At 49.1% G+C, this 27899-nt stretch overlaps 1 protein-coding gene across 4 annotated transcripts in view; it reads left to right on the top strand.

Annotated features, from left to right (window-relative positions):
- RNF220 (ring finger protein 220) overlaps window positions 1-27899 on the top strand; it is a 210267-nt gene that overhangs the window by 133456 nt on the left and 48912 nt on the right. For 3 of the 4 annotated variants that reach the window (XM_071436576.1, XM_071436577.1, XM_071436578.1), the window contains 3 exons: window positions 8279-8324; window positions 17804-17899; window positions 22033-22075. In XM_071436576.1, coding sequence (XP_071292677.1) covers window positions 8279-8324; window positions 17804-17899; window positions 22033-22075 — 185 coding nt within the window. Of the gene's footprint in view, window positions 1-8278; window positions 8325-17803; window positions 17900-21705; window positions 21886-22032; window positions 22076-27899 lie in introns of those variants that run through there. The other variant, XM_071436575.1, reaches the window with a different exon arrangement.

A 27899-nucleotide genomic window follows, 5' to 3' on the forward strand; every position in this document is an offset into this window, starting at 1 on the left:
CCTCTCACTGTTCTTAATCCTGTCTTCTTTTGCAGCCGGGGTAGAAGCAGAAAGTGCTTCCTCAATTCCTGGCACTGCACAGAGCATCCTCACCCTGCCGTGAGGAGCTTCAGCTCCAGGTTTCTCTATGTAGAGAGGCACAGTAGTGACTCTTCTCAGGGGACAGAGGCAGCTCTGGGTCCAGTGGGATAAGAAACAAGGAGGAAACTGGCAAGATAGCTGAAACACAAAGGCTGTGGGAAATAAACTGGTCACAAGGCAAGATGACTGTTCTTGAGAGATGTCTCCAGACTTATGGAAATGCATCCTGCTTTTCACATCTTTCACAGGTGCTTTCCCATTGTTTCATGGTCTTTCTGATTAAAGTCATCCCATGCTAGCCCCTCAGACTCTGCACTGGAGGCTCCTGCTAATGGACAGGTTGGCAAGCACATCATCCCTGTGTGCCCAAATGACAGGGGCTTCGTCTGTTGCTCCTGGTCACAATAAGGACCCAGAGCAGGTTATGAGATGTGGCTCACAGCCCTCTCCTGCTCAGGGAACCCTCTGTTCAAATACAGCTGCTCCTTTCCTTGCACTGCCCCAGAGCAGTGTTAGTTTCATTTCTGTGGGATCTGCCAAGCACTGTGCTGTCCCAAAGGACCTTTGGAGGACCTTCCCAGGGCCAGCGTGGGCGGCTGCTGGGGAAGGGTGAGTGGCCGTGCTGCCAGGCCCTGCAGGATAAATAGGGTGTGTAAAACCCAAATTAGCTCTGTTGCCATGTGTCACATCAGGGTCATGGCTCTCGCCTCAGGTCTCCTTGATTTATGCCTGGGGACTTCGACTTGATGACCAGGTACTTCCCAGACTTCTTGTGCAGAGAGGTTAGAAATTTTGAGTGAAGGGTTTTTTCCAGTGCCCTGTTGGAATACATGATTCCCTTCCTTGCGTGCAGTGGACACCTGCGGGCTCTCCAGAGAGAGGAAGGAGCCCTGACCAACAAGTGAGATTGCAAGCAGGCATTGCAACCTCCTGCTCCTCAACTTACCCTGTCTCTTTCTTCCTTCTTTTTTCCTCTTCTTTTTCCTTTTTCTTTTCTTTTCTTTTCTTTTCTTTTCTTTTCTTTTCTTTTCTTTTCTTTTCTTTTCTTTTCTTTTCTTTTCTTTTCTTTTCTTTTCTTTTCTTTTCTTTTCTTCCCTTTCTCCCCCTCTTCTTCCCCCTCCCTCCATCTCTCCCCACCCCCCGGTATCAAGGCGACATCTCCAAGCCAAGTACTTTTAATTTCGCCCGTGGCCCTTGCTGACACGGTGGATATGCACAGCAAGTTAAATTCCCGCCTGATCAATAAAGCAGAAGCAGTGTGTCCGACTGGTCGATATTTTTTTATCTGTCTTCAGCCCAGTCCTGCTGATGACAGCCCCCTGCGCTTCAGCAAAGGCACTCAAGGGCATCGGGCTTTGGCAACACAGCTCTTTTTTTTTATTTAAATTTTAAAAAAACCCAGATGCCTACAGAAAAAAAAAAAAGTTCATGGAGTTTGGCCTTTGCTTAATAACGTTTTATGATTTATCTTAATTTTTAATTGAAAAAAATTTGCGAATTAATTGATTTCTGGGACTTGCCAATTAACATTGTAATTGGGTGCATGATAAATTTCAAGGAAGCATCATTTTTCTCCCTCTCCCCCTTGTCACGGAGAAGGGGAACTGCCAGGGCAGCTGCTTCCTATCCATACGACCCCCGCTCTTTCCCGAGGTGCTGCTGCCCTCCTCCCCCCTTGCTACTGTATCTTAAAGAAGGAACAAGAAAGCTAATAAAGTCGTGTTATTAGAGTCTCGCCAGAGGTGACCCCTCGAGGCATAAATCCAGGCCGGGGATATGCTGGGGACAGGTACTATTAAGTGCCTGAGCGTGCTTTGCAGGTGGGACTGGGCGCCTCTCCTGCAGCACCCTCTCCCTGGCTGTGTGCTCCCAGCGCTCCCAGGGCTTTCCCAAAGGGCTGTGTTGTCCCCCAAGGTGTTCAGCCAAGCAGTTAATTGTGTGTGATGTCTCCTCAGTGCTCCTCCTGGGTGTGAGACCTCCATGATTGCCCTGCAGCCAGTGTTCACCAGCAAAACCAGGCTGCGGGGACAGGCTGGTGTTTGGGAGCTGCCCTAGGGACACAGAACAGGTTTTCACATCCTGTTCTGCCCTGATTCCCTCGGGGAGAGAGTCCTGCCCCACGGCAGCAGTGGGGCATCCCATGCCACCCACAGCAGAGGTGTTCAGCACAAAACCTCAGCCCTGGAGTCAGGGGTGTCCAGTTTCATTTTCCATTTTTTTACAGATGCATCTCCAGCTGGGTGGTATCACCTGAAGATTTCTCCAGCAGTTTGACTCCTGTCCAATTTAAATTAGATTTATCTGGAAGTGTCAACTTCTTCATGATCCCCAAGCAGGGCCAGGACCACCTGTCACCACAAGGCAGCTAACAGGGTCACATCCCTGTGTGGGGTGCGGAGAAGTGGGTGAGCTGGCGGCTACCAAAATATGAGGAGTGAGGACACAGTGTGGGGTTGGGGCAGTGAGAATGAGGTGCCCTGGGGCACTGAGACAGAGCATGAAACTACCAAGTAAATTGAAGCGTGCTTTGTGTCTCTAGTGCTTCTCCCACCCACTCCACATGCTGGTATGGATCACCTCGCCACAGTCACCTCAGGTGTCCCATGCATCCTGTAAACCCAGTGAACTTGGATGGGGCTCCATTGTGCCACCCTGGTGCTCCTGCTGCACCCCAGTCTGGGCAGGAGTGAAGGATGCCAGCCAAGGTGGAGGGTCCCAGGTTCCCTGGCAAAGCCACAGCTCTTCCCACCAGCCAGGACATCAGAAAGGCCAGGAGCAGCCCAGCTCCAGGTCTGCCAGTATTGATGGTGGGGAAACATGCGGGAACGGAGAGAAATTTATGAGGAGAGGAGTCTGTTTATTATCTAGCCAATGTGGTGCTGCTGATACCATGGATTTATCCTCTTTCATTCCTCCTCTGATTTGTGTCCCTGCCCCTCACTGTGGCAGATTAATCATGGACAGAAAGGGAAGACAGACCCTCCAGCTTCCTCCTGTGCATTTAGAGGGTGGCAATGACAGCACCTGGACCCTTCACCCATGGCTTTTCCTACAGAGAGAGCACAAGCCAGGCAGCTGCCTGCCCTGCTTAGAGATGCCCTGTTCCTCTCCTCCATGGCAGACCCCAGGGAAGGCAGAGGCTTCTGCCCATAATCTGTAGGTGAGAAGCATTTCTCATGGGTCAGAGCTTCCAGGGTAGCACAGCAAGTGAAAAAAAAAGTGTGGGTCATGTTTTCCCTTGCTCATGCAGTGCCCTAAAAGGGCTATGAAAACTCCTTCAGACCTGTGGTACCTGCAGTCCATTCCCTGACTCCAGAATATGGATTTGAAGGCTGAGGTTTGGAACTCTGGAGGGCAAAGCCTTCCTCTGAGGGCTGCTGACTCTCAGGGCAGCAGGAGGCCTGGGAAGGGGTGTGCAGAAACCCAAGGGTGAGAAATAAATCTCCGGTCAGTTATTTGCCCTGGGGCAATGCATGTCTTCTGCAGAGCCTCTTCTGAACTGCCACATGAGCTGGGAATAATTAAACAGTCATTACAGCCATGGTAGCAAAAAGCCCCCCAAATCAATCTAATGCATGACCTTTCCCTCCAATTTTCCTTTTTATTTTTCCAGCCACCTCCTTTTCAAATAGTGGGAGAGAAATGAAACTACCCCCCAGCCACGGTCTCCTGTTTGGCCCTGCACACATGGACCATCACATCCTCACCCAGAAATCTGTTATCCACTCTGAGTGGGGACATGGGGTACCAGAGGTTGATAAAGGAAAATCCAGCAGGGCAGAAAGAGTTGGGGATGTGAATAGGGCAGAGCAAATAGGGGATTTCAGTGTGGTCAGGTCATGCCACAGTGTTTTATGATTCTGCTGCATTTCATCTCTTTGGGGGAGGTGGGTGACTGCCCCGTGGGTCAGATTTGTCACAACTGACTGTGTTGGTCACTGAGGTCTCACAAATACTGACAGGGAGAGCATGTGGGAAGCACATCTGGCACTGTAGGAGCAGAACATTTCTAGCCCTGACTGCAGCCTCTTTGGCAATTTTTTTGCATCACTCAGCCCCTTTTCCTATCATGGGATGCAGGTGCCACTGGGGGAGCCACAGCAGGGTAAAAACCCCAGTGTGCTTCCTGTGATGGCACAGACCTCACCTGGCCATGCCGAGAGCTGTCACCTGCAGCTAGGTATAAAATCAAACTCCCATTTCCTTATTTAAGCATCAAGTGACAGTTCCACTTATTTAAACTGGCATTCACAAAAATCCAATTCCCACTCTACCCAGCGACGGCTCCATTACAGCTGCAGTTCCATCCATGGCTCTGCCAGAGGCTTTCTCTGCTGCTGGGGATTCCATCCCAAGGCTGCACGTTCAAGCCATGAGTCCTACAGCTAAAAATAAATTGTTTCCAATTGTTTTTTGGTTGGTGGCTTGTGGGGGTTTTTTGTTGGTTGTTTGTTTGGCTTTTGGGGGGGGGTTTTGTGAAATACATCCATTGGCTGCAGCCTGTAGAAATTTTTGGTTTTGCAGGATCTTGTGGGAGCTACACAGGCTGATGCCTGTCAAACAGGGGGCTGCTGAGAAGGGGTTCTATGGAAGAGTGGCAGAGCTGGAAGACTCCAGCTGCATGTCAGCAGCTCTCTTACCTGCTCCTTACTGGTTCAGTGTCCTTCAGGGATAAGCAGGAGCAACTGCAGCTGCCCCAGCTCAGGGAACTTAACCTTCAGCTAATGACCTGATTTTTCCCTGTGGGAAGAAGCAGCAGCTTCCATTCATGGGGGTGATAAGAGACCATTCCTTGTGTATTGCCTTTTTATTTCCCATGGGAAGCACACCCCAAAATCCAGGACTATAACAAAGTAAATAGTCTTGAAAGTAATTTTGTGCAATAGCAACCATGGCAGGGGTAGAGGAAACCCCAAGACTGTGGATAAGGAGGGCACATACTTGGCTTGCTGAGCTGCCCTTTGGGAAATCATGACAGAAGCATTGGGCCTGAACAGCCCCTTGAAGCTCACTCAGGGACACACCAGGGAATTCCCAGTTGCACCTGGGGATGCTCCTAACCAAATGTGTGTGCCTAGCATTAAAGGATATCTGCATGTCTCTGGTGTAGCCCAAGTTCTGCTTTCACTGTGAAGAGCCTTGCTGAGAGGAAAGGCTCCTCTTAAAGCTGACGGTCCCTAATCTAAAGGAACAGTGTGTCCTGGATCACAGAGGCTGCCAAAACCACTGGGTCTTCCCAGGGTGTTCCTTGCTCTTCTTTGGTACTTTGGAGAGGTTGCCTAAAAGGTAAAGAAGTTGTTTTGCTCTAATGAACTAGATAAACAATTCCCCAAATAGATTAAAACTAACTGTAACTTAGAAAAGCGGGTAGTAATTATATTTTATTAGCTAGCAAAACACCATTTTTTTATTTCGTAAGATAATTCTGTGTAAATCACCTTAATTAGAAGTGTCAGATGAGCCCGTGAATATCGTACTTAGTAACTAATTTCCTATGTACAGGTTATAATTTAAAACACATGGATCACTCGCTGAGTGGAAATATGCTAGCCATGAAATAATGTGGGGAGTGTTGGGGTTATTACTATGTAAATGTGTAATCATTTCAGACCACTGCAGCCTGGCTGGGTGATTAAAGAGAATCCCAAGGTCTCCAAAGATTGTGCTGTCTGCAAGGGCCTAGAGCAAAAAAACTTTAAAAGGCACCGAAAAGTGTTTGAACTTTAAAGGTCTTGATTTCCCTTTTACCATTTTTAATTTGTCTGCGGTGTTTATGGAGGGGAAGGTTTCTCTTTGCTGACAGCCTTTCGATCCTGATCCAGCTGCCAGCATTCTTAAGAGGTGCAGGGGGCTGCAGCCCTTGTAATTCAGGGGGCTCTTTAGTGGGATCGGGAAAAACACGCTTAAATTGCAAGGTCTGGGTGCTTGGGTGACCTGGATTTATGCCTGTTCCTAACCCATCTCTGGATATTAAAAAAAAACAAATTTCAAACTCTTAGGAGTGATAGAGTAGAGCTACATTGCAAGAAAGGAGGTGAGTATTAATAATCCTCCAGATGAAGAATAAAATAAAGTCTGCCAAGTTATCTAAACCAGTCCCCTTCCTTATCGGTCCCAACAGCAGAGGCTTGATCTTTTGGCTGATCAGAGAGACTCTCATTCTGAAAACTTCAGTTTCCTGGCCCTAACACCATTTCTAGGAGGAATTAATTATATTCTTCCTCTTTCCCTTGGAAACGAATAATTTTAAACACCTTTAACAAGAAAAGGGAGGAAATGGGTTTGTTTTTTTAACAAGGCATTTGGATTAGAAAAGGAAAAAAAAAGTTGTTTCACACTTCATGTGATTGAGAAGTTCAGGGTAGCACTGGAGGTAGGGAGGGGATGGAAATCTTTCCCACCGTGCTTGTTCTTGCACAGGCTTGAGGAGGTGCCAGGGCTGTGTCTCAGTGGGCAGCAGGAACTAATTCTACTCTGTGACACCTCCTGAGGGTAGAGAGAGCAGAGCTGGGGCGCAGGACACAGGGGGCATGCTGTACCCCTGGTGAGCATCCCACAGCGCATTCCCTCAGGGAAGTGGGGCTGTGTGAGAGGTGATGCCCCAGCCCATCCATCCGTGGTCCCCAGGAACCATAGCTGGGAGCGGAGCTGTGGCACTGGGAGTGACCTGATGGCAGTGCATAACTGAGTGTTTCCACCATTTCAGGGCAGGGGGCAAAAGGCAGTGGCACTGGGAGAGGAGGGGGGCCATAGCCTCAGGAGAAAACACCTTCCTCCATCCCTGCTCATTTCATAACACCCAGCCATCTGCCAAATCAAGGCAGATTAAAGCCAGCCAAATTCAATTTTTCCCTGCTGGCACTGCAGCTCGGCATCTGGGGCTAAAGTGTCCCCGACAAAGCGAACATGACAGGCACATTGCTTTTTTGTCACATCTAGTACCGTGTTGATCTTCTAAAAGTCTCATAAAAATTTATTGATGTCTCCCATATTGCTGTGATTGAGAAGAAAGGAGCGCGGGTGTGCGGAGCCGGGCGCGCGCGCGCGGGCGAGCGTGTGTGCGTGTGTATATTAATGTTTCTGAAGTAGATCTGATTTGATATGTCTTGTTCTATTGTCAGCATCTGTTTAGCGAGGCTTTTTAATACTTTCTGGCTGCCGATCACTCATCCTTAGCCTGGGATGCAGGCTTGCATACAAATTTTGTTATTAAACACAATTCCATTCCCCCCCTTTCCCCAGCCCCTGCCTCCCCCCACTGCCCTCCCCCCTCCACCCACCCACCCACCCATCCATCATCTCCCCGGGGCTATGGGGAGCTGGGAGCCAGCCACCCCACCAGCGTGTGCTTACAAGCACAGGCACTGGGCTTGGCAACATATTTCAAGAGCCTTTTGCCTGCTGCAGGTGCTTTGCATTGACAAATCGAATCATGGGGAAATAATTTATTTCCTAATGCTGTTTGCAGCATGTTAGCAGGAGAATTTACATGAGAGAGATTACTTTAATAACCAAAAAATTACAGTGCAGGCCTCCCCGCCATGTCGGCTTTGATATGTAATTGTTTCAAGTTTAACCTGTCTGGAGGGGGGAAGGTGTTATTAAATCTATAGCATCTCCCGCTGGCGAGGGCAGGCGAGGAGGAGCACCGGGTAGGGACCTCCTTCCCTGCTAAATGGAGAGCAAGCTGAATTAACAAATCACTCCAGCCTCCAGCAGAGCTGCTGCTTCCCTGGTGTGCCTGGAGCTGAGGAAATCTTTTTTTCCCTTGCTCTTATACCAATTTCATCTCCTTCTCTTTCCTATTCTCCTTTTTTCATTGTGCCTGACCCTTCACAGGGCTCACCACCTCTGCTGCCGTCTCCCTGGCTTTCTTCCTTATGCCCCTGCAGATTTGCTCTCTGCTTTTCCCAGTGCTGGGAGAGGAGCTTTGCAAGCCCCAGGCAGGGGGAGAGTTGGTGTTTGACGCATGTGGCTGGTTTGGGGACTTCCACTCGTATGACCACTTTGTTGCAGCTGGAGAAATAGTTGGCACTGCCCTCCTTCCCATGTCCCTCCAGGCAGGGTGAGGAGGCTCTTGTTGGTCCAGGGAAGAGGAACAATGTGCTTTGCTATTTGACCTCATGAGATCTCTCGAAGCACTCTCCTCCTTGCCTGCCAGTTTTGTGACTGATCTCGTTCTCTTCTCTCTTGGCAGCAAGAGCTCCATCCTGAAGGATGCCATGGCAGCAGGCACCCCCAAGGTAAGTGAGCAAACCTCAACATATTTTCCCTGTCCCCCAAGGGATGCTCTTTTCACCCCTTTACCTTCCCAGCCCGCTCCCTGTCCTGCTACTTGATGTGTCCCAGGGAGGTGCCACACTTTGGGGGCTGGTGGCACTGGGGAAAGCTGCTGTCCCCACTCAGCCACTGGGCTGGAGCAGCCAAGTCCCTGCACAGGGGTCTGCATTCCTTGTGCAGCCAAGAACGGAGGAGCTGAAGGAGCTGCTGGGCTCTGGGACTCCAGATTGTGTCTAATGACAGCTAATGAAAGCTGATCACACACAGCCTGAGCTCAGCCTGGGAAATCACGTGTGGGAGTTCCTGGAGCCAGAGCCATATGCCAGTTTTGGAAGGGGAGAGTGGGCCTGCCTCAAGGGAGTGAAGCACACCCAAGGAGGAGACCAAATCACTAAAAGACCCCATCTTAGTCTCAACCCCCTCCCCAGGACCCAGTTCCCATCCCCTTGGCTCACAATGCAGAAATATAAAACTCACAGAGCATCATGGCATCACTGCAAAGGGCATAATTTACTGATTTGCTGTCAGCTGGACTTCATGTGGCACGGGGGTGGGAAAGACCAGAGCTTGGGCCGGTGAACAGGAGGCAGGGAGCACTGTAGGGCATTGCACAGCCTCTGAAAATCATGCTGTCTTCTCCAAGGTGGGCAAAGGCAAGTGACCCAGGTTTTCCTACAATTCTGTTGACACAGTCCAAGTGAGGGAGGCTCCTGGCTTCCAGACAAGTGCAGGGCATCTCTCACTGGAGATGTCTTCATGCTTGTTTTATTAGAATTAACTTCCAGTCTCATTCCCCATTGGTTTTTCTGGAAGCTTATGGTGATTTTTTTAGATTGTGATGTCAGAAGCAAAGACTGACATTTCAGTTCTAGATTTTCTCCTTGGGGCTGGGTGTCTTGCCAAATCCATCAACACCTTGTCTGCCCCACCAAGGGAGAGGCCTGGGAGCCCCTGTGCTGACCTGAGCTCCTGGCAGGTAGGGATGACTCCCAAATAACTCCAACAATTTCCCAAATCGTTCAAGGGAAAAAAGCAATTGCAATGATGCTCCATAGTGCTCCAGACCTTTGTCTCCTGCATGACCATACTTTCCTCCTGTGCCCTGGAGCAAAGTATAGTCATGCAGGAGAGTGGAGACCTGACTCTTTCTCCCACAAAAACATGCAGAGCAGAGAGGAATCCCCAAACCCACCACTGCTGATAATCCACAGAGTGTGAGGCTGCCTTAGGATGTCTTGAAGGAACTGGAAAGGGCACCAGCAAAATGAAAGCCTCTGGACTGCAATCTTCCCATTCCCTCCCCATGAGGACTCCGTGTAGATAACTCAGCAGTCCCAAACACATCTCCTGTTAGGGAGAAGGATGGCTAGGAAGACAGATTAGCTGTTTGGAGGCAAACACAGTGAGTGACTGACAGAGACCAGATAAAGAAGAAGGTCCATCTCACGGCAGGGCCAGGCTTTTGAAGTTTCCATTGACAAAGAATCCCATTTGCCTTGAGCAAGGGGATTAAACTGGGACTGGAGCGTCGTTCTATGTAAAAGAGATCAATCGTCCCCTGTCACCACATGGATCTTTTCCCTTTGCCCGTCACGTCTGGGACTAAGAACATTAACTTCAAGAAGCCGGGAGAGCGGGGAGGGAGAGGGTGAAATCAGGAAATCTTTCATTCCCTTCTCAGAGAGCTTGAAAGCTTCTCAGCCCAGGAGGATTCATTATTTCTATGTGGCTTTTGCTGGGAGACAAGTCCTGTGTGGCATGGGAAGGCACAGTGCTGTCACCTTCACCTGAGATTGATATTAAAGGCCCCTTTGTAACCAGGTGGGATTGAGGAGGAGGGTGGTGGGGAGATGAAGGCTGCTCCTTTCCTTTGTGCCCACTGAATGTTTGCAACATGGGGTATGAATAGCCCATCAGGTTGTGAAGTCCCTCTGATACAGTCCCAGGCAGAGGGATGGGGTACAGAGCCCTGGAGTGGGCTGGCAGTCCATGTCCAGGCACCCAGGCATCACTGGAGGTTTGGCAGGCACCTCCAGGGAAGATCTGTACCACTCTGAACTGGTGGAAGGGGACTGCTGCAATGTTTCCTGGCCAGTCCTTTTCCTGCTGCCAGCAAAAAGGCCAGCAGCTCCAGCAGCTCAGCAATGGGAGAAGGGGCTGCACCTCCCCATCCCTGAGGAGCATCCAATGGCAAGACAAACAAGGGCAGGCTGGTTTCACTCAGGGACATGGAAACTGGAATGGCTGCAGGCTGGTAGTTACTTCTGTGGTCACCAGTGGCTCTAACTCCACTTTAGGGCTCATTTAGGGCCTTTGCCCATAGCATCACTACCATTGCCACTTCTGTGCTGGCCTGAGGCTCTTCCTGTGGGGCAGCTGGAACTGGGGATTTAATCTTCTCATGCTCTGTGGCCTAGCTCTGCTACCACTTCTTCCCCACAGTTGCCCCAGCAAACATCTCTCTGGGCAATAAAAGCCCAGATGTGAATGCATGTTCCTCTCTCACTGCTCCCCTGCCCCTGAAGAGCTGTCACTCACTGCACTGGGTCAATTTTCATGGCAATATGTCAAAGAAAATCCAATCACTCAACATGGGATGTGATGAATGCAGGATTATTGTATCAGATTCTTCTATTATCAGAGCTGACTGAGGCAGTGACAGCCCAGCAAGGGCTGCAAGCTGGGGCTCCAGGCAGCACCACTGCTTGGTGCCTGGGCTCCCTCTCTGCAAAGGCAGCTCAAAGGGCAGCCCTGAGCACCACAGATCCTGATCAGTGTTCAGGATCCTCATCTGCCCTTCGAGACCAAGCCTAATAGATGGTGATACACCAGTGGGGACAAAGCACTTTGACAAGCAAACGGCGCCCCGAAGGTCCCTTTCTGAAGGTCTGTCCAAGCCAGCCATGCCCCAGACCTCTGTGAGGCCTGAGCTTCCCTGTAGCACTCTCCAGCATGGCCAGAGCCTGGGTTTCAGGCAGAGCAGGCAGCAGGAATGTCTCACAGAGGCATATGGAGTACACCAAACTCCATTTGCACTGGTGGCTGTCCAGGAGTCTGTACACAGCTATCAGCAGTGAGAGGTTCCCTTGGGTATCCTCCCCAGACTTCATGCTCTCCCCTTGCCTTTCTCCCCTTGCTTCGACTGCCTCTTGCAAGGCAGGAGAGGAGCACATATTGGGTTGAACCCATGTTGGTGAGGTGTAAATCCAACTGTTCCCACTGTTCCTTGAGCAGCTGGTGCTAACTGGAGAGTCAGCATCCCCAGATCCTTCTTGCTACCTAAGAGCACTTCACTACTGTCTGTATTTCAGGGTATTAGCTGCAGACTGTTACCTGTCACCTAACAGGTAAACTTATATCCCCTGTGGAAGAGCTGGTACTGATCACTGAAGGGGAAGAGACTGGGTTCATGAAACATCCCAGCTCTTGTGGTGGATTCAGCATTCGTTTTCCACTGCTAATACATGGTTGCAAATTGCCTTTTCCACTCCCAGTCCTGGCTGTGCTCTTGCTGCACACACTGACATGAGTGGCCACGAGCAAAATCCATCCCACGCCCCCAGCAGCTGCCTGTGGCTGGTTTGTTTAGGTGTGCACCCAGCTCCACAGAGGGTGCCCTCAGGCAGGCAGCCAGCACTCTGCTCCCAGACCTCCGGCAGAGCTGGGAACCCAGCCACAGGGCCAGAGCTCTTTGCTTCCCCCACCCACCCCGTGATTTTACAGCTTCACCGAGCAGTTTGAGAGAGAATTACAACATCAAGTGGGAAATTTGACCACTAAAGCCCTCCAAGGAAAAAGAGCTTTGAAGCAAGCGAGATTTGGAGCCTTAAACCTTGACAGAATGTCTGTATTTAGCCCTTCCCAGCTGCCTCACTTGAGATGAAATTTCTAGCACAATCATTTAACTTCTTCATATCATGTCCATGGTGGTAGGGATGGGGGACGGGTGTCAGTGCCCTGGGGTTTTAACTCCTTCTCTTGTGTCACTGACAGAGTGGGAGGTTGGCAAAGTCATTCCCCTATCTGTGCTCCCTCCCCCTGTAACTCTGATTTACAAGGAAAGATTTAAAAGCTAAATCTGAGTATTGTGGCAAAGCTATTGCCAATCTGGGGACATGAAAACGGCCCACAGATATGTGAAGGAGAGGAAATTACGTAGGATGAGTGTTAGTTGGCTTTGCTTCCTGCAGTTTGGGTGATGAATACCAGAATCACTCCAAAACCAAGTATCTGCCAGGTTTTATTCCATAAAACAAATTGCCCCATGACCAAACAAAGCCCCTCACTCCCCTTAGGCCAAACAGCTGTACCCTCCTGTCAGACCAGGGGAAACCACTGCATTTGGCAGAAGGAGCAGAGAGGGGCAGACCTGGGCCAGACCTCTTTCCTCCTCCATCTCCAGAGTGCTGATGGGCAGTTCTGCTGAAAGGGGCCCCTTTTCCCTCCATGTAGCTGGTGTCTCTTCCAAGAGGATGCAGAGCTCCATTACGATCCCAGGTGTCACTGTGACATGCACAGAAATTAATTAGTAGCTCACATTTCTGTAAGCTTATTCTGCTTGGGAACCACCGGAATTTTTCAGTGAAGGCCAGAAGCTGCTCATACCATTATTTCTATTTGCCATTCACACACTTCTCACATTTAAGCCTTTCATCCCCAGCTCCATCCCACCTTTATCTCTGCCAGCTAAAAGCCACTAGATAATTTTACCTCTAACTTTTCCCGGGAGCAAATGTGGACCCTCCAAAAGCTTCTAGGAAACTCAGCTCTAATAGTAGCATCTTTGTGTCGGGTATCCTCCAGCAATAACATAAAAAACGGCTAGCAGAGTTAAGGGGGGAAATCACAGCAAGGCCTGGTATCACTTATTGCTTTCAGGTTACAGTTCCCAAGTGATAACAGCTATTAGCAACACTTTGACGTCTTCCCTACCGTGGAGGGGAGGGCAGGAGACAGAAAACATGTCAAGCCATCACCTCCATGTTAAGTGATAAGTACCTATTTAGACGGCAGAGTTAAGGCTGAATGCATCAAGCAGGGAACACTTTGTGCCAAAAAAATAAAAAAAAAAAAAGAAAAAAAAAAGAAAAAAATTTAAAAGGCCATATAGATACATAAAAAGCAGGGTTAGGGTATTTGTTCTGCTGACAGCAGCTGTGATGGATTGTTTAAGAAAAATAGACTCCTTATGTTTTTCCAGGGCTCTCAGAAAGAGGAGTCCAGCACTTTAATACTCTCAAATGACTGGCCTTGAGAGGCAGCAGAATGTCAGAGCCGTGGGCTGGGCTGTCCCGACGCTGACACCTGCCCCGGCTGCCGGCGAGAGGCCGCGCTTCGGGCTGGGGGCGGCGTGTGCCGGCAATTTCCATCCATTTCCCGGCGCTGGCGGCTGCTCCCTGACCCCCGGCCCTCTCCGTGCTGCCCGGGGCCCACGCCTGGAGGTCAGGAGCCGCTAGTGGGCTGGCAAGGGTGTCCTTGGTGACATTGCCTCAGTGCTGCCCACGGCTCCTGCGGCCCGGCAGGGAGGAGCAGGCCTGGGGATCGATGGCCTCCCATCACAGCAGCTGGCATACAGGCTGCAGGATGCACATTTGATTCATTCCAAACCTGCCCCCGTGTTTATCTATGTAAACTCGGTGTTGCTCCTCGTTTGGGTGAGCTGCTGAAGGGTTCCCAGCTGATCTCTGCAGGATTGCAGGTCCATGGAGCATGTCAGGAGCGACCAAGGGGAGCCTTGCAGTGTGAGCGAGGCTGATGTGCCCTCAGGATCTGGGGACATCCAGACACATCTCTTCTCCATGACACATCCAGACACATCTCTTCTCCGTGGCACATCCGACACATTTCTTCTCTGTAGCACATCCAGACACATCTCTGATCTGGGCACATCCAGACACGTCTCTGATCCATGGCACGGCACAGCTGGGCTCCAAGAGGCAGGAAGGAATCACTGAGCAGGGCCATGGCTGCCCAGGATGGCAGGAGGGGCAGGAGGAAGGAGGGAGTACAGGGCTTGGACAAGATTGATGGCCTCGTTGCCATTAAGAAAAAAATTAGCCGGTGGCGGCTATCATATTAAAGGGTGAAGAAGCCGTGAATTATTTTCTTAAAGATCTTATCACTTACAATGATAATTTTACCTTCCAAAAGGCCACTTTTAATGAGGCAAGGCAGGCAAAAAGTCATGATTTAATGCCAGATTTTTTTTTTTCAAACACATTTTACTGCTTTTTTGTCCATGTTTAAAAAGCGCCGGTGACCTTTTTTTATTTAGCTTGCCCCAGGTGTAATGCTCAGTCTGATCCTCTCAGGGTTTATAACCTCCACAGAGAGTGCCTCTACCCAATGGAGAGATGATTTAAAGGGGAGGGAGAAATATGAAGCTGAACCACCACTCACACACAGCCCTTGCTCCAGCTTTGATGGTGTGAGTTGTGGAGGGGAGACCAGGGAGGAAGGAGGGTCCTTTCCCCCCAATATCCTCACTCAGACACACTCTGAAGGGCATCTGGAATGTACTGGCAGCCAGGCATGGATGAGCTGGCTGGTGGCCTTAACCCAAAGGAAAAGGGGCATCTCAGCATCAAGGCTTGTTCCCATAATGCTGAAGAATCTGGTCCCATGGTAGAGAGCATCTCCACATCAGGCCTGTCTGCACACAGTGCCATGCTTTTGGGCTGGGATGCCAGAATTTGGGTCTGCCATGCAGCATGGGCATGCATGAGGGCTGGGAGAGCACCTTTTCGCTCCACAGCCATCTTCCTAGAATGCAGTTGACAGAGGAATGGGAATTGTATCGCTACCCTTCCTCTGCTTGCCAGGAGCAGTGTGGGAATGAGCAGAGTGGCGCAGGATGGAGTGGACCAGTGAGGATGCCTGACCACAGCAAATCCTTGGCTTGGTATGCTGTGGTCAGGCATCCTCACTGCTCAGACACTGGAAAACAGCCTCACCATGACAATCTGGGGTAAAAGAAGCCAAAATTGGGACTGTTGAGGCTGGCCTCCTGTAGGAATGAAAGTCACCCTGGTGGCGAGTGCCTTTTCTAATCCCTCAGCCTCTGAGCCTGCATCCCTGCCTGCCCCCATGGCTGCCCGAGAGGCAAAGTGTGGCACAGCACAGGGAAATGAGAAAAACAAATGAAGTCAAGTTCCCTAAGAGTGAAGGGGAAGTGTGACTTGGCATCTCTAACGCTGTGTTTAACATGCCGGCAAGGTATTTAAAATTGAAGTGCTTGCACACAATTTAAAAATAGACAGTTTATTAATCTAAACTGCAAGTGTATGTAGAAGAGGCCTCGAGATTGACATCTTTGGGATTAGTTTAGCCCTGCATTTTTCCAGAGGTCATTGCCATGGTGCTCAGGAGGTTTGTGGAATAAATGGGGCCAGCATTCTTCCTAGGACCACACGCTAAAAACTAATACATAACGTTTAATTTACTGTCTCCATAGCTAGCCCAACCATTTTTCACATAATAATATTGGATTAGAGCTACCAGAAGCTGAGGGGGGGGAGCAGGAGGCAAGCAGGGTTTGTCTGTCTGTCGTCGAGGAATGGGGAGATGGGTATTTTTTCCCCTTTTCTAGAATACATTGGAAGACAAAACAGATTTAACCCTTCCAGCTCCAAGATGCTTGGGTTTTTAGGGCATTAACTGTTACTCTGTTATTCTGAGTCACAACTGAATGCTTTGAGCCTTATCCCTGTGGTTTTTTAGGACATGTGCAATCCTGCTTATTCAAAAATGGTCTTCACTCTCTATTTAGAAAATAACAAAACTAAACAACAGCAGGAGCTTTGGGACTGCACTCTACAGAAATTCTGCAGAGGGCTTTTCCAGAAATAAATGAGCTGTTCACCAAAGCCCATTAGCAGTTGGGTTTAGCCAACACATGAAGCCAGAGAGCGTCCCTGCCCTGCCCATCTGTCCCCTGGAAAGTGGAGGCTGGGCTCTTGAGGCAGCATTTGATGGGTGCCCCCAGCCCCATGGTCTCCCACTGCCCCTCCCAGTGCCTGGCATCCCTGTTGGGCTGAGCTGAGGAGCAAGCCAGCCCCAAGATGTGGTCAGCACAGCCCTCAGTGGGCAGAAATGGTTTCGTCCAAGGAAATAACCGAGCACCCCAGCAGGCAACTCCTCTGTGACCCCTTTCAGGACATCACATCTCCCCAGAGCCAGTAGAGCTGGGCTTTATGGCAGAGATGTGCACTGCACACTGGACATGCCTCTTTCCCTCAGGGCAGGGCTGGCAGCTCACACCCATGGGGTTAAACTCAGTACCCAAACTCTCCTCCTCCGCCACCACCCTGAGCCTGCCTTCCCTCCATGCCCGTGCTGGCTGCACTGCTGTGCTGTTCTCCTGTCCAAGCCTGGGGGATTGCTTGCTGCTGACTGAACCAATTTGTATGCTGAGTAATTTTTCCATTTTCTCATATCTTTCCCAAAAAATGCACATTTTTTCATGTTTCATTTCAGCCCAGAGGCAAATATTTCTGGAATACTTGCCTTTCTCCAAGGTATTATGCGTTTTAATAATGTTGTCACCACACTTGACCTGTCCAATTCAGATGATATCTACACTTCCCTTCACAAACACACACATCTCCAAGCAGTCATTTATTGTCAAATCTTGCCAGCTGATTCTCAGAAACAAACATCTGCAGAACTGCATTTCCAGTGCACATTTTTTCACCATATAGTGGGCTATATTTAGCCTAGTTTAGGTAATTTATAATTTTAGATAGAATTTTAAATTGCATTTTTCCCTCAAAGTACTCTAATCATCAAGTTCAATTGCAACTCAGTGTACATTTCTTCAGATGCTGTCCAACTCCCATAGTAATTTTCCTGCTAGAGTTCACTGTGTGTAGAATTTAGACTTACCTACTATGGACTTGAAGTTTATCAGTGATCTCTTAGGTCTCAAATATCACAGAGCTTTTTAACCTTCTAAAAGGCCCTTTTTTTTCTGTGCTACTTATTAAAATAAATAGCATAATTACTGAAGGAAGAGGTAGTTGCACTGCAAAGGTGCTGAGAGCTTTAGAGCAGTTTACAAAGCTATTGAGAGATTTAGTGGCACTTAGAAAGGGCAGATGAGGACATGTAAGCACTGCTCCACCTCAGCACTCCTGTGCCTTATCATGAGAATTTCTGGTGTGGTCCTCACATATCATTTCCAGCAGGGCCTGATTCTGCCCCAGCCACCAGACCTGGGGTAAAAATGACTGTCCCATTCATTTGTACTTTCCTAGACCCAGCAGCCCGGTGCCCTCATGGGACAGAGTCCCTTGCAAAGAGCAGAGCCAGACCCACAGCCCAGTATTCCATCCCAGCACAGTTCCACAGCTCAGCAGACGCTGTCCATGGCTTTGAGGACAGCTCAGAGACAGGCAGAGAGCTCGACAGTGCTCACAACATGAATTTCTCCTTTCTTTTGCAGTCAATTTTGTTGTCGGCCTCAATCAAGCGGGAAGGAGATTCTCCGACAGCATCACCCCACTCCTCAGATGACATCCATCACTCAGACAGATACCAGGTAAGCAGGCAGATGCTGTTGCTGGTCTCGGCCTTAGGCAGGGAGCCAGCACAACCCAGTGCCCACAGCTCTCTCTGTGTGACAGCCTTGCTCTTGGCTATGCAATCACTGCCCTGGTTCCCCCACCAACATCATGGGGACATGAACACTTGGCCCCTCACAGGACTGAGAAGGTGGGATTTTGTCTGCAAAGTCCTCCCAGCTCTGACTAGAACCACTGTGGTATTTTAAAATGTTTTTAAATCTTTGTAGAGGTTTCTGTTGCATTATAATCACCATTTTGGTCTCATTTCCATGGCTATGCTTGTCATAACCCACCCTGTGCCCATTGAGAAGCGTTCAGAGAAGTGACGTTTTTTACTCATGACTCCCATCCAAGACAGAAATGAGTGGACAATCTACAGCCATGCCAGCCTGTTTTATAAAACACTCTCTTCCCAGAGGAGGAGCAGGTCTTGACTTTGGTGATGCCATGAGTAAAACTTGAGGAAGATGGAGCAAGAAATGAAAAGGGGAGCAGCACAAGTACAGCTTGGCTGGTTGTAAGTCCGTGTGTGTTTTTAGGGCAGGCTGGCACACTTGACTACAACTCAACACACATCCAACTCTTTGGCTGCAAGTCTGTACTCAGCCACTGGCTTCAAGTAGGCTCTGAAAGATAAATTAATATCTTAATTTAATATAATATCTAATAAAATTAATAACAGCAGATAAATTAATGTGGGTCATCAGCATAGACCCAAGCTTGCGTCCACCTGCTGTGCAGACAGGCTGGGTGGGCTGAGGCTATACCAGCGTGGCAAACACCTATCACTCTCTATTCTGTGGTCGTCTGCAGCCATACCCTGTGCCCAGGGTCAGGCAGACACTCATATCTTCCTGCACCAGCCACTTTGCACATGCCAAGTCTCTGTCTGAGCCTGTAGAGAGAGGCTGATGACCAGTGCTGAGGCTCTTACTAAGCAGACCTAGTAATAACATGTGTTCCTGAAGATGGGTCCTGTTAGTAGCAGATTTGTACATTTGTTGCCCATTATTCCATCCTCTGTCCTATTTATTGGTTATACTATCAGTTGTGGATCATATTCCCATGTGGCTTTGAGGTATAACTTGGTGTCATGTCACAGCCGCTTTACTTTCCCATGAACAATAAAAGCTGGAGCAAAGCAAAAGAAGCAAAACCTTGCAGAAGATACAGAAATGCCTGTTTCAGGTAATCCTGCTCTCTTTCCTGCCTGTTTATTAAGGCTAATAAATAAATTATGCTCATTTCAAAAGAGCATGGAAGAGATTTTTACTATGGCGCCTTTGTTGGAGAGCCCCCCCTCACTTCCCACGCTGCCAGACATCAGTCTCTGTGAGATTGGTGGCCCCTTGCAGCCCTCTGTTCCTGTACATTTTTATTATGTCATATTCAAAGACAAATATTCTTAGCAGAAGCCCCTCTATGTGCTGAGTCCAGCTACTCCCTAATGTGCTTTAAGTTTGTGAGCATATTTTATGGAGGGTTGCAGCCCTTAATGCAAATGTGTAATGGGAGTTGTACGTCTGCACTGCAGGGAGAAAACACCTCTAGGGCCTGATTTTCATTTATGCTTGTACTGGCTGAGTTACACTGCACTGCTAGTGTAAAGGGACCTCAGAGTGGGTGCCAAGGGTGTGTAAAGCCTCCGTGTATTCTTAATAAAGCCACAATATGAACAAGAATTCAGTCTGCCTGGCTTGCCAAGGGAAAAAGCCCAGGAAGCAGAGCAGAAGACTATCACGGTGGTGATTTTAAGGGCTGCGAAATTTAGCTTTCCATATGCAGAGGTGTGCTGGAATTATGACTGTCCCTTGTGTTGTGATCTAATGATGATTATACACTGTATTAGTAACATGCTAGAACGTGAGTTATTGGCGTTTGGGTTTTCAGAATTCCGGTGGCTCAGTTTTCTCAGTCTTTGTGCTTATGTACCAATGGGGATACTTAGGGAAGGAGATTAATGAATAGGAGTGCTATGGAAATAGGGGCTTGCACAGCACTAGGGCTGCTTGAATTGCTCCCCATGCTGAGAGGAGGCTGCAGTGAAGGCAGTGGGGGGGGGCTCCTGGATGTGGGGAGGAGGCATCTCCTGCCTCCCCTGTGCCAAGCCTGCTTGCTGGAGTTTGGTACATGGAAACTGATCAGACAGAGGTAGTGGCAGCCAATGGATTTGGTCAGTAGGGGCTACTCCTCTTACAGTATGTTCTGTCAGATGGAGCTTTGAGTAAAAACAAAGCAATTTTGGTTACATTTAGATAAAACCCTGAATACCCAGTGGAGAAATCAACAGCAAATTGCAAGTGAAACATCGTACTGCAAAGATGGCATTTCAGGCTAGAAGGGAGCCCACAGAATATTTGTTATTGAATAGCAAGTGTAGTGTAAGCAAAAGCCTAAAATCCTTGTCCAGGGAAGGCTCACCTCCCTCCCCCCATGCTCAGGTAAGCGTGCCTCCCAAAAGACAGCTCAATTCATTAAAAGGGTAAAGCCAACAATCAGCAGCTGTGATTTTATAAGTAAGCCATGTATGAAAATCCAGCTGCATGTTCAGCAGGCAGGCAGTGCTGGGATGTAGGACAGACTGCAAAGCTCACCAGCCAGCACTGAACTGTCCAGCTGCCATCATCATCTGGGGCAGCAAAACGTTTACCGGAGTGGTTTTTGTTTTCCCTCTGAAAAAGAACTGACAGACTGTCACAGGGGCCAGAGAGGAGACCCAAAATGTAGGTTTGATTCCAGGAAACAAAGTCTGAGGAGTCTGCAGAGAGGGGAACAGATGGGATTTGTGTGTAAAGGAGCCTCTGCTGCCCAATTTGTAGCCCTTAGCTCTTTCCCAACTTCCGGCCAGTCTGCTGAGGCCATCCTCCTCCACAACTGTGCAGATATGGGAGGGAAACCCATGAGACAGTTCTGACTGCCCAGGTTTGCTGAACCATGGAAAGGAAAAGAGGGGGGAGTGCCTGGAAAGCGCAGGCTTCACCTGTAGCCAAGGTGGTAGGGGCCATTTCTGGGCAGGGCAGGCAGGTGTCAGAGCCCTGGAGCTGAGGTGGATGCTCAGCCTGGCCCCGGCAGATGCAGAGGGAAGGATGGGGCTCCACTTCCCAGGGCTCTGCTTTCCGACGCTCGACTCCCCCAGCCAGGGCAGGCCCTGGGGGCTGCATGGCAGGGCCAGGGCATGGCAAGAACCACAGTAGAGCCCACTGGCCTCCTGCATTTGGGTCTTATTATCCCTGGATTCTGATTGGCCAAGAGCCCTTGGGCCCCAGTCTCTGATTGGGCAGAGGAAGTTGGAGAGTGGCACGCTGGTGCCTGATTGGTCAGTGTCTTTGGGTTATTTTTAGGGCTAAGGCTCTGATTGGCCAGTGACGTTGGGCCTGAAGGGTGCTCAATCATTATTGGACACGGGAATCTGTTGGACAAGGAAACCGGGAAAACTCCTTCCCAGTTGCTCCCAGGCTCTGATTGGTCAGCTGCCTCGGGGTAGCAACCTGCCTTTGGGGTCTGATTAATCATGGCCCCTTGGATTCCAGTGGGTCCTGATTCCTGATTGACCAGGCACTCCCTGGTCTCAGTAACCCCTGATTTCTGATTGGCCAGGTGCCCCAGGGTCCCAGTAATCTCTTATTTCTGATTGGTCAGGTACACAGGGTCCCCCCCCGTAACCCCTGAATTTTGATTGGCCAGATCCTCCGGGCTCCAGCCGCCCCGGGGCTCTGATTGGCCGGGCTCGCCGGGCGCTGCCGCCCCCTGTCGGTTGTCATGGGAACTGCCTGCTGAACTCTCACCCGCGCGCCGCGGGTCACATGACCGGGGCCAACATGGCGGCGGCCGCCGGGGGCTGATCGGCGGCGCCCGCCGGGCCGCGCCGCATCCACCCGCATCCCGGGCCCGCCGCCCGCCCGCGGCGCCCGCGGCTATGCAGAGCGGCAAGAGGGGGCCCGGCGGCGGGGGCCGGGAAGAGGTGGGTGCTGCGGCGGGGGGGAGGCCCGCGGACGGAGCGTTGTCCCGGGGATGCGCGGGGAGTGGGGGGACCGGGCCGGGCCTTGTGTACGGGCGAGGGGAGAGTTGTTTACATCCGCGTCCTGACGCTCTTGTCTCCCCTCTGCAGACCTTCCTGCGGGTGCGAGCGAACCGGCAGACCCGGCTGAACGGTGAGTGCGGCCCCCATCGCGCCTGCCCCTCCGGAGAAGTTTCTAGAGTTGGGCCGAGTTGTGTGGCACCCCCGTGTCCCCCGCACCGCAGGCCAGGAGCCGCCACCAGCCCCGCCGGGGTCTCGATTTGTCGGGAGGGCGCAGGGGGCATTCGGGTGAAGCCCTCCGCGCTCAGCCCCAGCCCCCCCCGCCGGGATCCCCCAGCCGGTGTAAAGCAGGCCCCAAAGCCGTGCTTTCTGTGCGGGGCCCGGCTGCTGAGCTTTCACAGCTCACATGGCTGCATCTTGCAGTAAACTTTTAGGAAGCCTGAGCGTCATCTGACGTCATGGTTTGTTTTGTTTGGGTTTTTTTTCCTCTCAAACCTACAGATGCCGGTGTGGTATTTTTATTGTTGTATCAGCGGATGCTCCTAACAAGTAAACAACTGTTTCTAGTGGACAGTGGCCTGGTATTTAAAAACCAAATCAGACATAGTTTCAGAGAAAGGAAGCCCATCCCTCTGCTTTGAAATTGGAAAGAGAAGCTGAAAGGAAACTTTTTTTATTAGAGCTGAAGAAGTTGAAACTTTTCTCAAAGTTCAGAGGTCAGAATTTACCATGTACACAATAACAATGTTCTGTCATCTGGTTTTGTGCTGCTTGTAGCTACTTTAGTATGTAATATTTAGTCAGAATTTTGTTATTTAGTTAATAGGAGGCTCATTAATATCGAGCTTCCTGATGTGATAGTTCACTATAACACCTCTGATGAGCATGTGGAGTTTATTTAGAAGAAGATCTGCTTGAACAAAATAACAAAAAGGTTTAGAGTGTGTTGATAGAAAACACTTTGCTTGAATTTGAAGCCCTCCATGTTTAGCGTAGTCTTAAGCAAATAGAAGCTACTGATCCAGAACTTTGATAAGTTATACATAGGTGAATTCAGAGCTAGCCTTAGGATTTTTAAATATCAACCCAGAGGGCCAAAAAACTGCAAACTCCAGAAAGTCTGTTAAGCTGTAGAACAAAGAAAGGAGTTGCCTTGCACCAGTGACAGGTAACTGCTGGCAGGTGCTCACTCTGCACTCCAGGATGAGTGCAGGGAGCTGCAAGTGCTGACAGACACAGAGTTCAGATGGCCCAGATACACGAGGTGCTGCTCTGTGGGGACTTGTTTTGTGTGACTGAGGTCTCTGGGGTCAAGGATGTCAAACTGTTCCTTTATCATAGTTGGATAGCTAGGGCTAAGCTCTCTCCTTCCACCTTTTTTCAGGCCAGCAATTAAGGTGCAGTCACTTTATTTTAAATATTTTTTTTAAGTCTGAGCCAGACTTGTGAAATTCTTGGTGTTGTGGTGTCCTTCAGCGTGAGACAAAGCTCTCGGTGAGAGCGTGCTCAGCTGAACTGGCTCAGTATTGCTTCGTGCTTTTGTCTCTGTCCCAAAGCAGGGCTGCAGCACAGTCTGGGTAGACTGTGATCTCCTTTTGGGAGCTCTTCTGGATGTTTTTGTGAACCTGTGCTCATTTAAAGGGAGGCAGGTAGTTCTGTACAGCATTTGCATTGTTTTTGCTGGACGTTTTACTCTTCTTTATGTACCTTTTGTGGTACAGCCATATCCTAAATGAAAGAATATATGTGCTGCCCTAATAGTGCTGGGGTTTCCTGTCCGTTCTCTTCTTCACCCTGAGATGAAGAGGGTCCAGATGTCAGGGAGCTGGATGCAGAAATTCAGGTGAATTGCTTTGGGTCCCAAAGAAGGTCAGATTAGATCAGGACTAGTTCCTTCTGACCTTAGCTTTTTGTCACTGATTACTGCTGTTCCCAGAACATATCTGTGGTGATGTCTGGTCCAGTCTGCACCCAGCCACATGGTTGGGTGGATTCTTCTGCTCCTTTCTCTGCATGTGTCTTTACATTTGTACTTCTGAACACTGGCTGCTTTCTAGTTTCTTCCTCCACATCTGTTTGTACTGAAATAATTGCAGTATTTGTAAGCTATGCCACCTTATTGTTGAGTAATTTGAGTAGTAATGCTTTAGATGGAGAACACTGGAGTGCTTTAGAGAAAAAAACCTCTTATTTATCTCTCATGTTTTAATGAGCTTCTAATCAATCATGCAACTTTAGTTTCCTAATCCTGATTATTTTACATGAACAGAAGTTGTGTAGGACTTGTCCAAGGACAACTGACTCTTTGTTTCATATTCTCATTGACACACTGCAGAAACTTAAGATATAGCAAATGCAGTCTGTCAAATAAAAATCTATTTCATTTGTTTTATGATGTTTTATGTGTACTTTTCAATACTGTTGTAACCAGTTTATCTTGGTGTTTCTGTCAGGCATTTATGAGCTGAGTTCCAGAAGCACTTCTGGAAACTCCTCCCATAAAAAGGACTCACAGTGTTTGCTCTTCTTTCACATTGTCCTTGACTCTAATCTTGGCTGCCCAGGCTGTTTGTGCCCAGTCTTGTTTGGACCTTGATGTTTTCCATCCTGTTGTGTTCATTTGGGAATGTGCAAAAAGAGCTAAGGGAAGAGAAGGTAGAGAGGGAAATGTCTTCTGTTGGCCTGGCCACAACATGATTAGGTCCTGATAGCAACATGGTTCACATGTACCTGACTGGCCAGAATTTTAATTCTGCAAGTCAAGCCTGTGACTTAAATTGAGCTGTAAGTAAGGCAAATGCATTTTCAAGCTCAGGAGCAGGAGATTAATGTTCTGTCTGTTAGGCTCTTGGTTGAGTGTTTGTATCACAACTTCCCTGTCAGCCTCAGTGAGTTAATCCTGCACCTCTCACCTGTGCTAAACTCACTTTCCAGAGGTTGTGTCCTTGTGAACCCAGGCATATGAGGTGCTAGTTCCTGATGAATCTGTGTGACAAAGGAAGCATTTCTTTCATTTGCCTTATTTCCAGTGTTGCCAAACTGGAAACTTTAAGCCACCCTGTAAATTGATGCTTGTGGAGTTTAGCAGTGCAGAGCAGTGCTCAAAATTAGAGGCACAAAGTTTGGCTTAGTGTATCAGAACATGGGTTCAGCAGGTTAAGTAGGTGCCAACCTCAGAGAATAGTGTCAGATTGAAGGTTGCAGAAAATCATCTGTGTGGAACTTTGACCATGCAAATCTGAAAGCTGCACTGAAATCCTTTTGTGAATCTGGCCCTTAATGTTCATTTTCGGGCAGATGAGCAGCAAATTGTACTTAAGGTCTGAAACTGATTCCTTCTTGACCATCTGTTTTCTTGCTTTTGCTTCTTCTTGAGATGGCTTTTTGTGCTCTGCCACTACTGCTGTTGTTCCCTTGCATCAGATACTGTGGACGAGTTTGATCATTCACAAGAGCTTTCTGTGATAGATCTAACAAAAGTAGGTATAGCCACTCCTCAGGACTCCTGCAGTAGATTTGCAGAGAACAGGTGCTAGCTCTTGTGCTTGAATATCTTTGGTGTAAGTTTAGGGTTGTTTCCAAAGTTCTCAGGTGAGTTGTGAAGCAGGTCCTTACAAAGCTCCATTTGCACCTCCCTGACAAGGTGATTCCAGTTTTGGTGGTTACCCCCAGCCTGTCTCTCCAAACAGACCGTGCAGTTTGTTGAACCACCAGCGCCATGTCCTGTGCTTTTGTTGCTGATGGGTGGGGGAGGAATAAAGCTGGATGATTTTCACTGGAAAGGAGACAAAAATCCTTCCACTTACTTTGATTGGCCTGCCATTGCAGGAGCTGCTAATGATGTCTGCATAGGACTCAGGGGACCACTCAAACTGGTGGAGGGAACCATAAGAGATATTGCTAGTAACTTAATCATGGCCTTTGATGCTGCAGGAGAGGTTGGTGCAATGTCCACTGCTAGATGCCATGTAAGAGCACTTCTGAGGTAATTAGTGCTGTGTCCTGAAGGTGAATTTTTGCTTGGGGAGGGGAGTACCAGTGAAAACTAAAATCCATTAGCTTTTCTCACAGGAAGTTTGGCTGGACTAGAGAGTAACATGATCTTTAGGCATTAATGAGGTTCAGCCTTGATGAGGAGAGCCCATTGTTGGAAAACATCCTCAGTCTCTTCTGCCAATAAGGCAGCAGCGGTGGCTTGGCTCCTTGTCTCTGCGCCTTGGGAAGGCAGGGACCAGTGTTCCCTCAGCAGCAGAGGCTTTGTTGAGAGCAGTTTGGCTCCTTCTCTAGTGCAAGCAGCCTCTCACCTTGCACAGCCCCATATTAGAGAACTACATATCAGTGAAGGGAAGAGCAATTCCATAGCCAGCACAGCTCCTGGGTTGGGTTAAGTCAGAGACCATAGCTGAGAGCCCCTGCCCTTGCAGAGGATCCCAGTTCTTGCTCCCCTGTGTGTGCCACTTTCTCATTCATCTGCTATGGTGACTTAAACTCCCTGGGCGCCTGATGTTTCATGTAATCTGAAGGAGAACATGCACTTGCAGCAGGAGCAATGTATAGGGTAATGTACATCTTTAAAAGTGAGGCCTCAGAGGTGCTGGAAGCCCTCTGATAGCCTAATAATAATTATTAATGCTAATAAAAACTAGTGAACTTCTCACCTCCTGGCAGAAGGTTGGAATAATAACTATGGAATCTTTGTTCTGTCAGAGGTAAGAATGGGTCAGGCTTGTGCAAAAACCTCCTTCCCTGAGTTCTGTCCTCTTTGTACATCCAGTCCTCAACTGGCTGCATTTTTATCTTCCTGAATTATAGGAGGGAGGGAATGACTTTCTTTTTTTTCCCTCTCTCCATGCTCCTGCGACAGGAGCGAGGGAGAGAGGGATTAGTGAGCTAATTAGAAATGATCGCATCTATCAACACTAATTAGCAATCCTGTGGTCTCACTTGCGTGTTCTTTTGAGCTGCTCCCCTTCGGGACAGCGGCACAATCAGCCCCTGCCTTTGGGGCCGCTCCGTCCCCGCCGCGCTGATTGGAAGTGATGGCCGGGCTGCGTGTGTCGGGCAGGGACAGCGCCGCTCGGGTCTGCTTTCCAGGCTGCTCCCTCCCCGTTCCTCCTGTCACCAGGGGCACCCTTGGCCTCCGTGGGCACGACGCTGCCACTGCTAATGACCAGAGAATGAAAATGGCAGGGGGATTTGTTTTCAACACCTCTTTCCTCCGGTGGCTTTTTCACTTGTGGCATTGCAACTCAAAGGGATGCTGCTCTGCAGAGCTAAATGAGCCAAGATAGGGGCTGGCTGCTGGGTCTGGTGTAGAGCTGGAGCAGAGTGAGGTTCTCTTCCCAGGTCTGCTCTAACATTTCAGGGGCAGATGAGGTGCTTGTTCTGGCAAAATGGTCCCAACAATTTATCTGTAGAAGTTCCAAAATAAGTTGTCTTCCTTTTGTCACTGCTACAGTGCATGGATTGGAGGATGGCAGTAAAAAACCCCTAAAAATACTAATAAATTCACCAGGCAGACTGCTCTAACTGAATTGTTTGGCCATGGGGAGTCCTACCAGAATAATTAAACTGCTCCTTCCCTGCATTTCCCTGTTAAAAACATGATGAGGTGAGAGAAATTTGTGTCTGTGATCAGGATAGAGGAGGCTTTGTTTCTGTGTTTCTCTCCAGATGGGTGTTTGCTGAGGAATGCTCGAGTCATGTCTGATTCCAGCCTCCTTCCATATTTTTTGCTGGCTCTACAGAGCTAGTAAGGCAAGGAAAGAGTACCCTAAACTTAAATGAAAGAGCCATGCTGAAGGATATAGGTATGCACTAAACCAGAACTTCAGAAATCTCTTGGGCACTAAAGTACAAGCTAGAAAGAGCGTGACTTAACTCTGCCTAAATGAGAGGGTTGTGGAACTGTCAGCGTGGTGTACCCAGCACAAGAGAGGGTTGTGGAGCTTCAGCAA

This window comes from Agelaius tricolor, unplaced genomic scaffold (genome assembly GCF_023055355.1).
Source record: "Agelaius tricolor isolate 1412-34295 unplaced genomic scaffold, bAgeTri1.0.p SCAF_11, whole genome shotgun sequence".
Taxonomy (NCBI): domain Eukaryota; kingdom Metazoa; phylum Chordata; class Aves; order Passeriformes; family Icteridae; genus Agelaius; species Agelaius tricolor.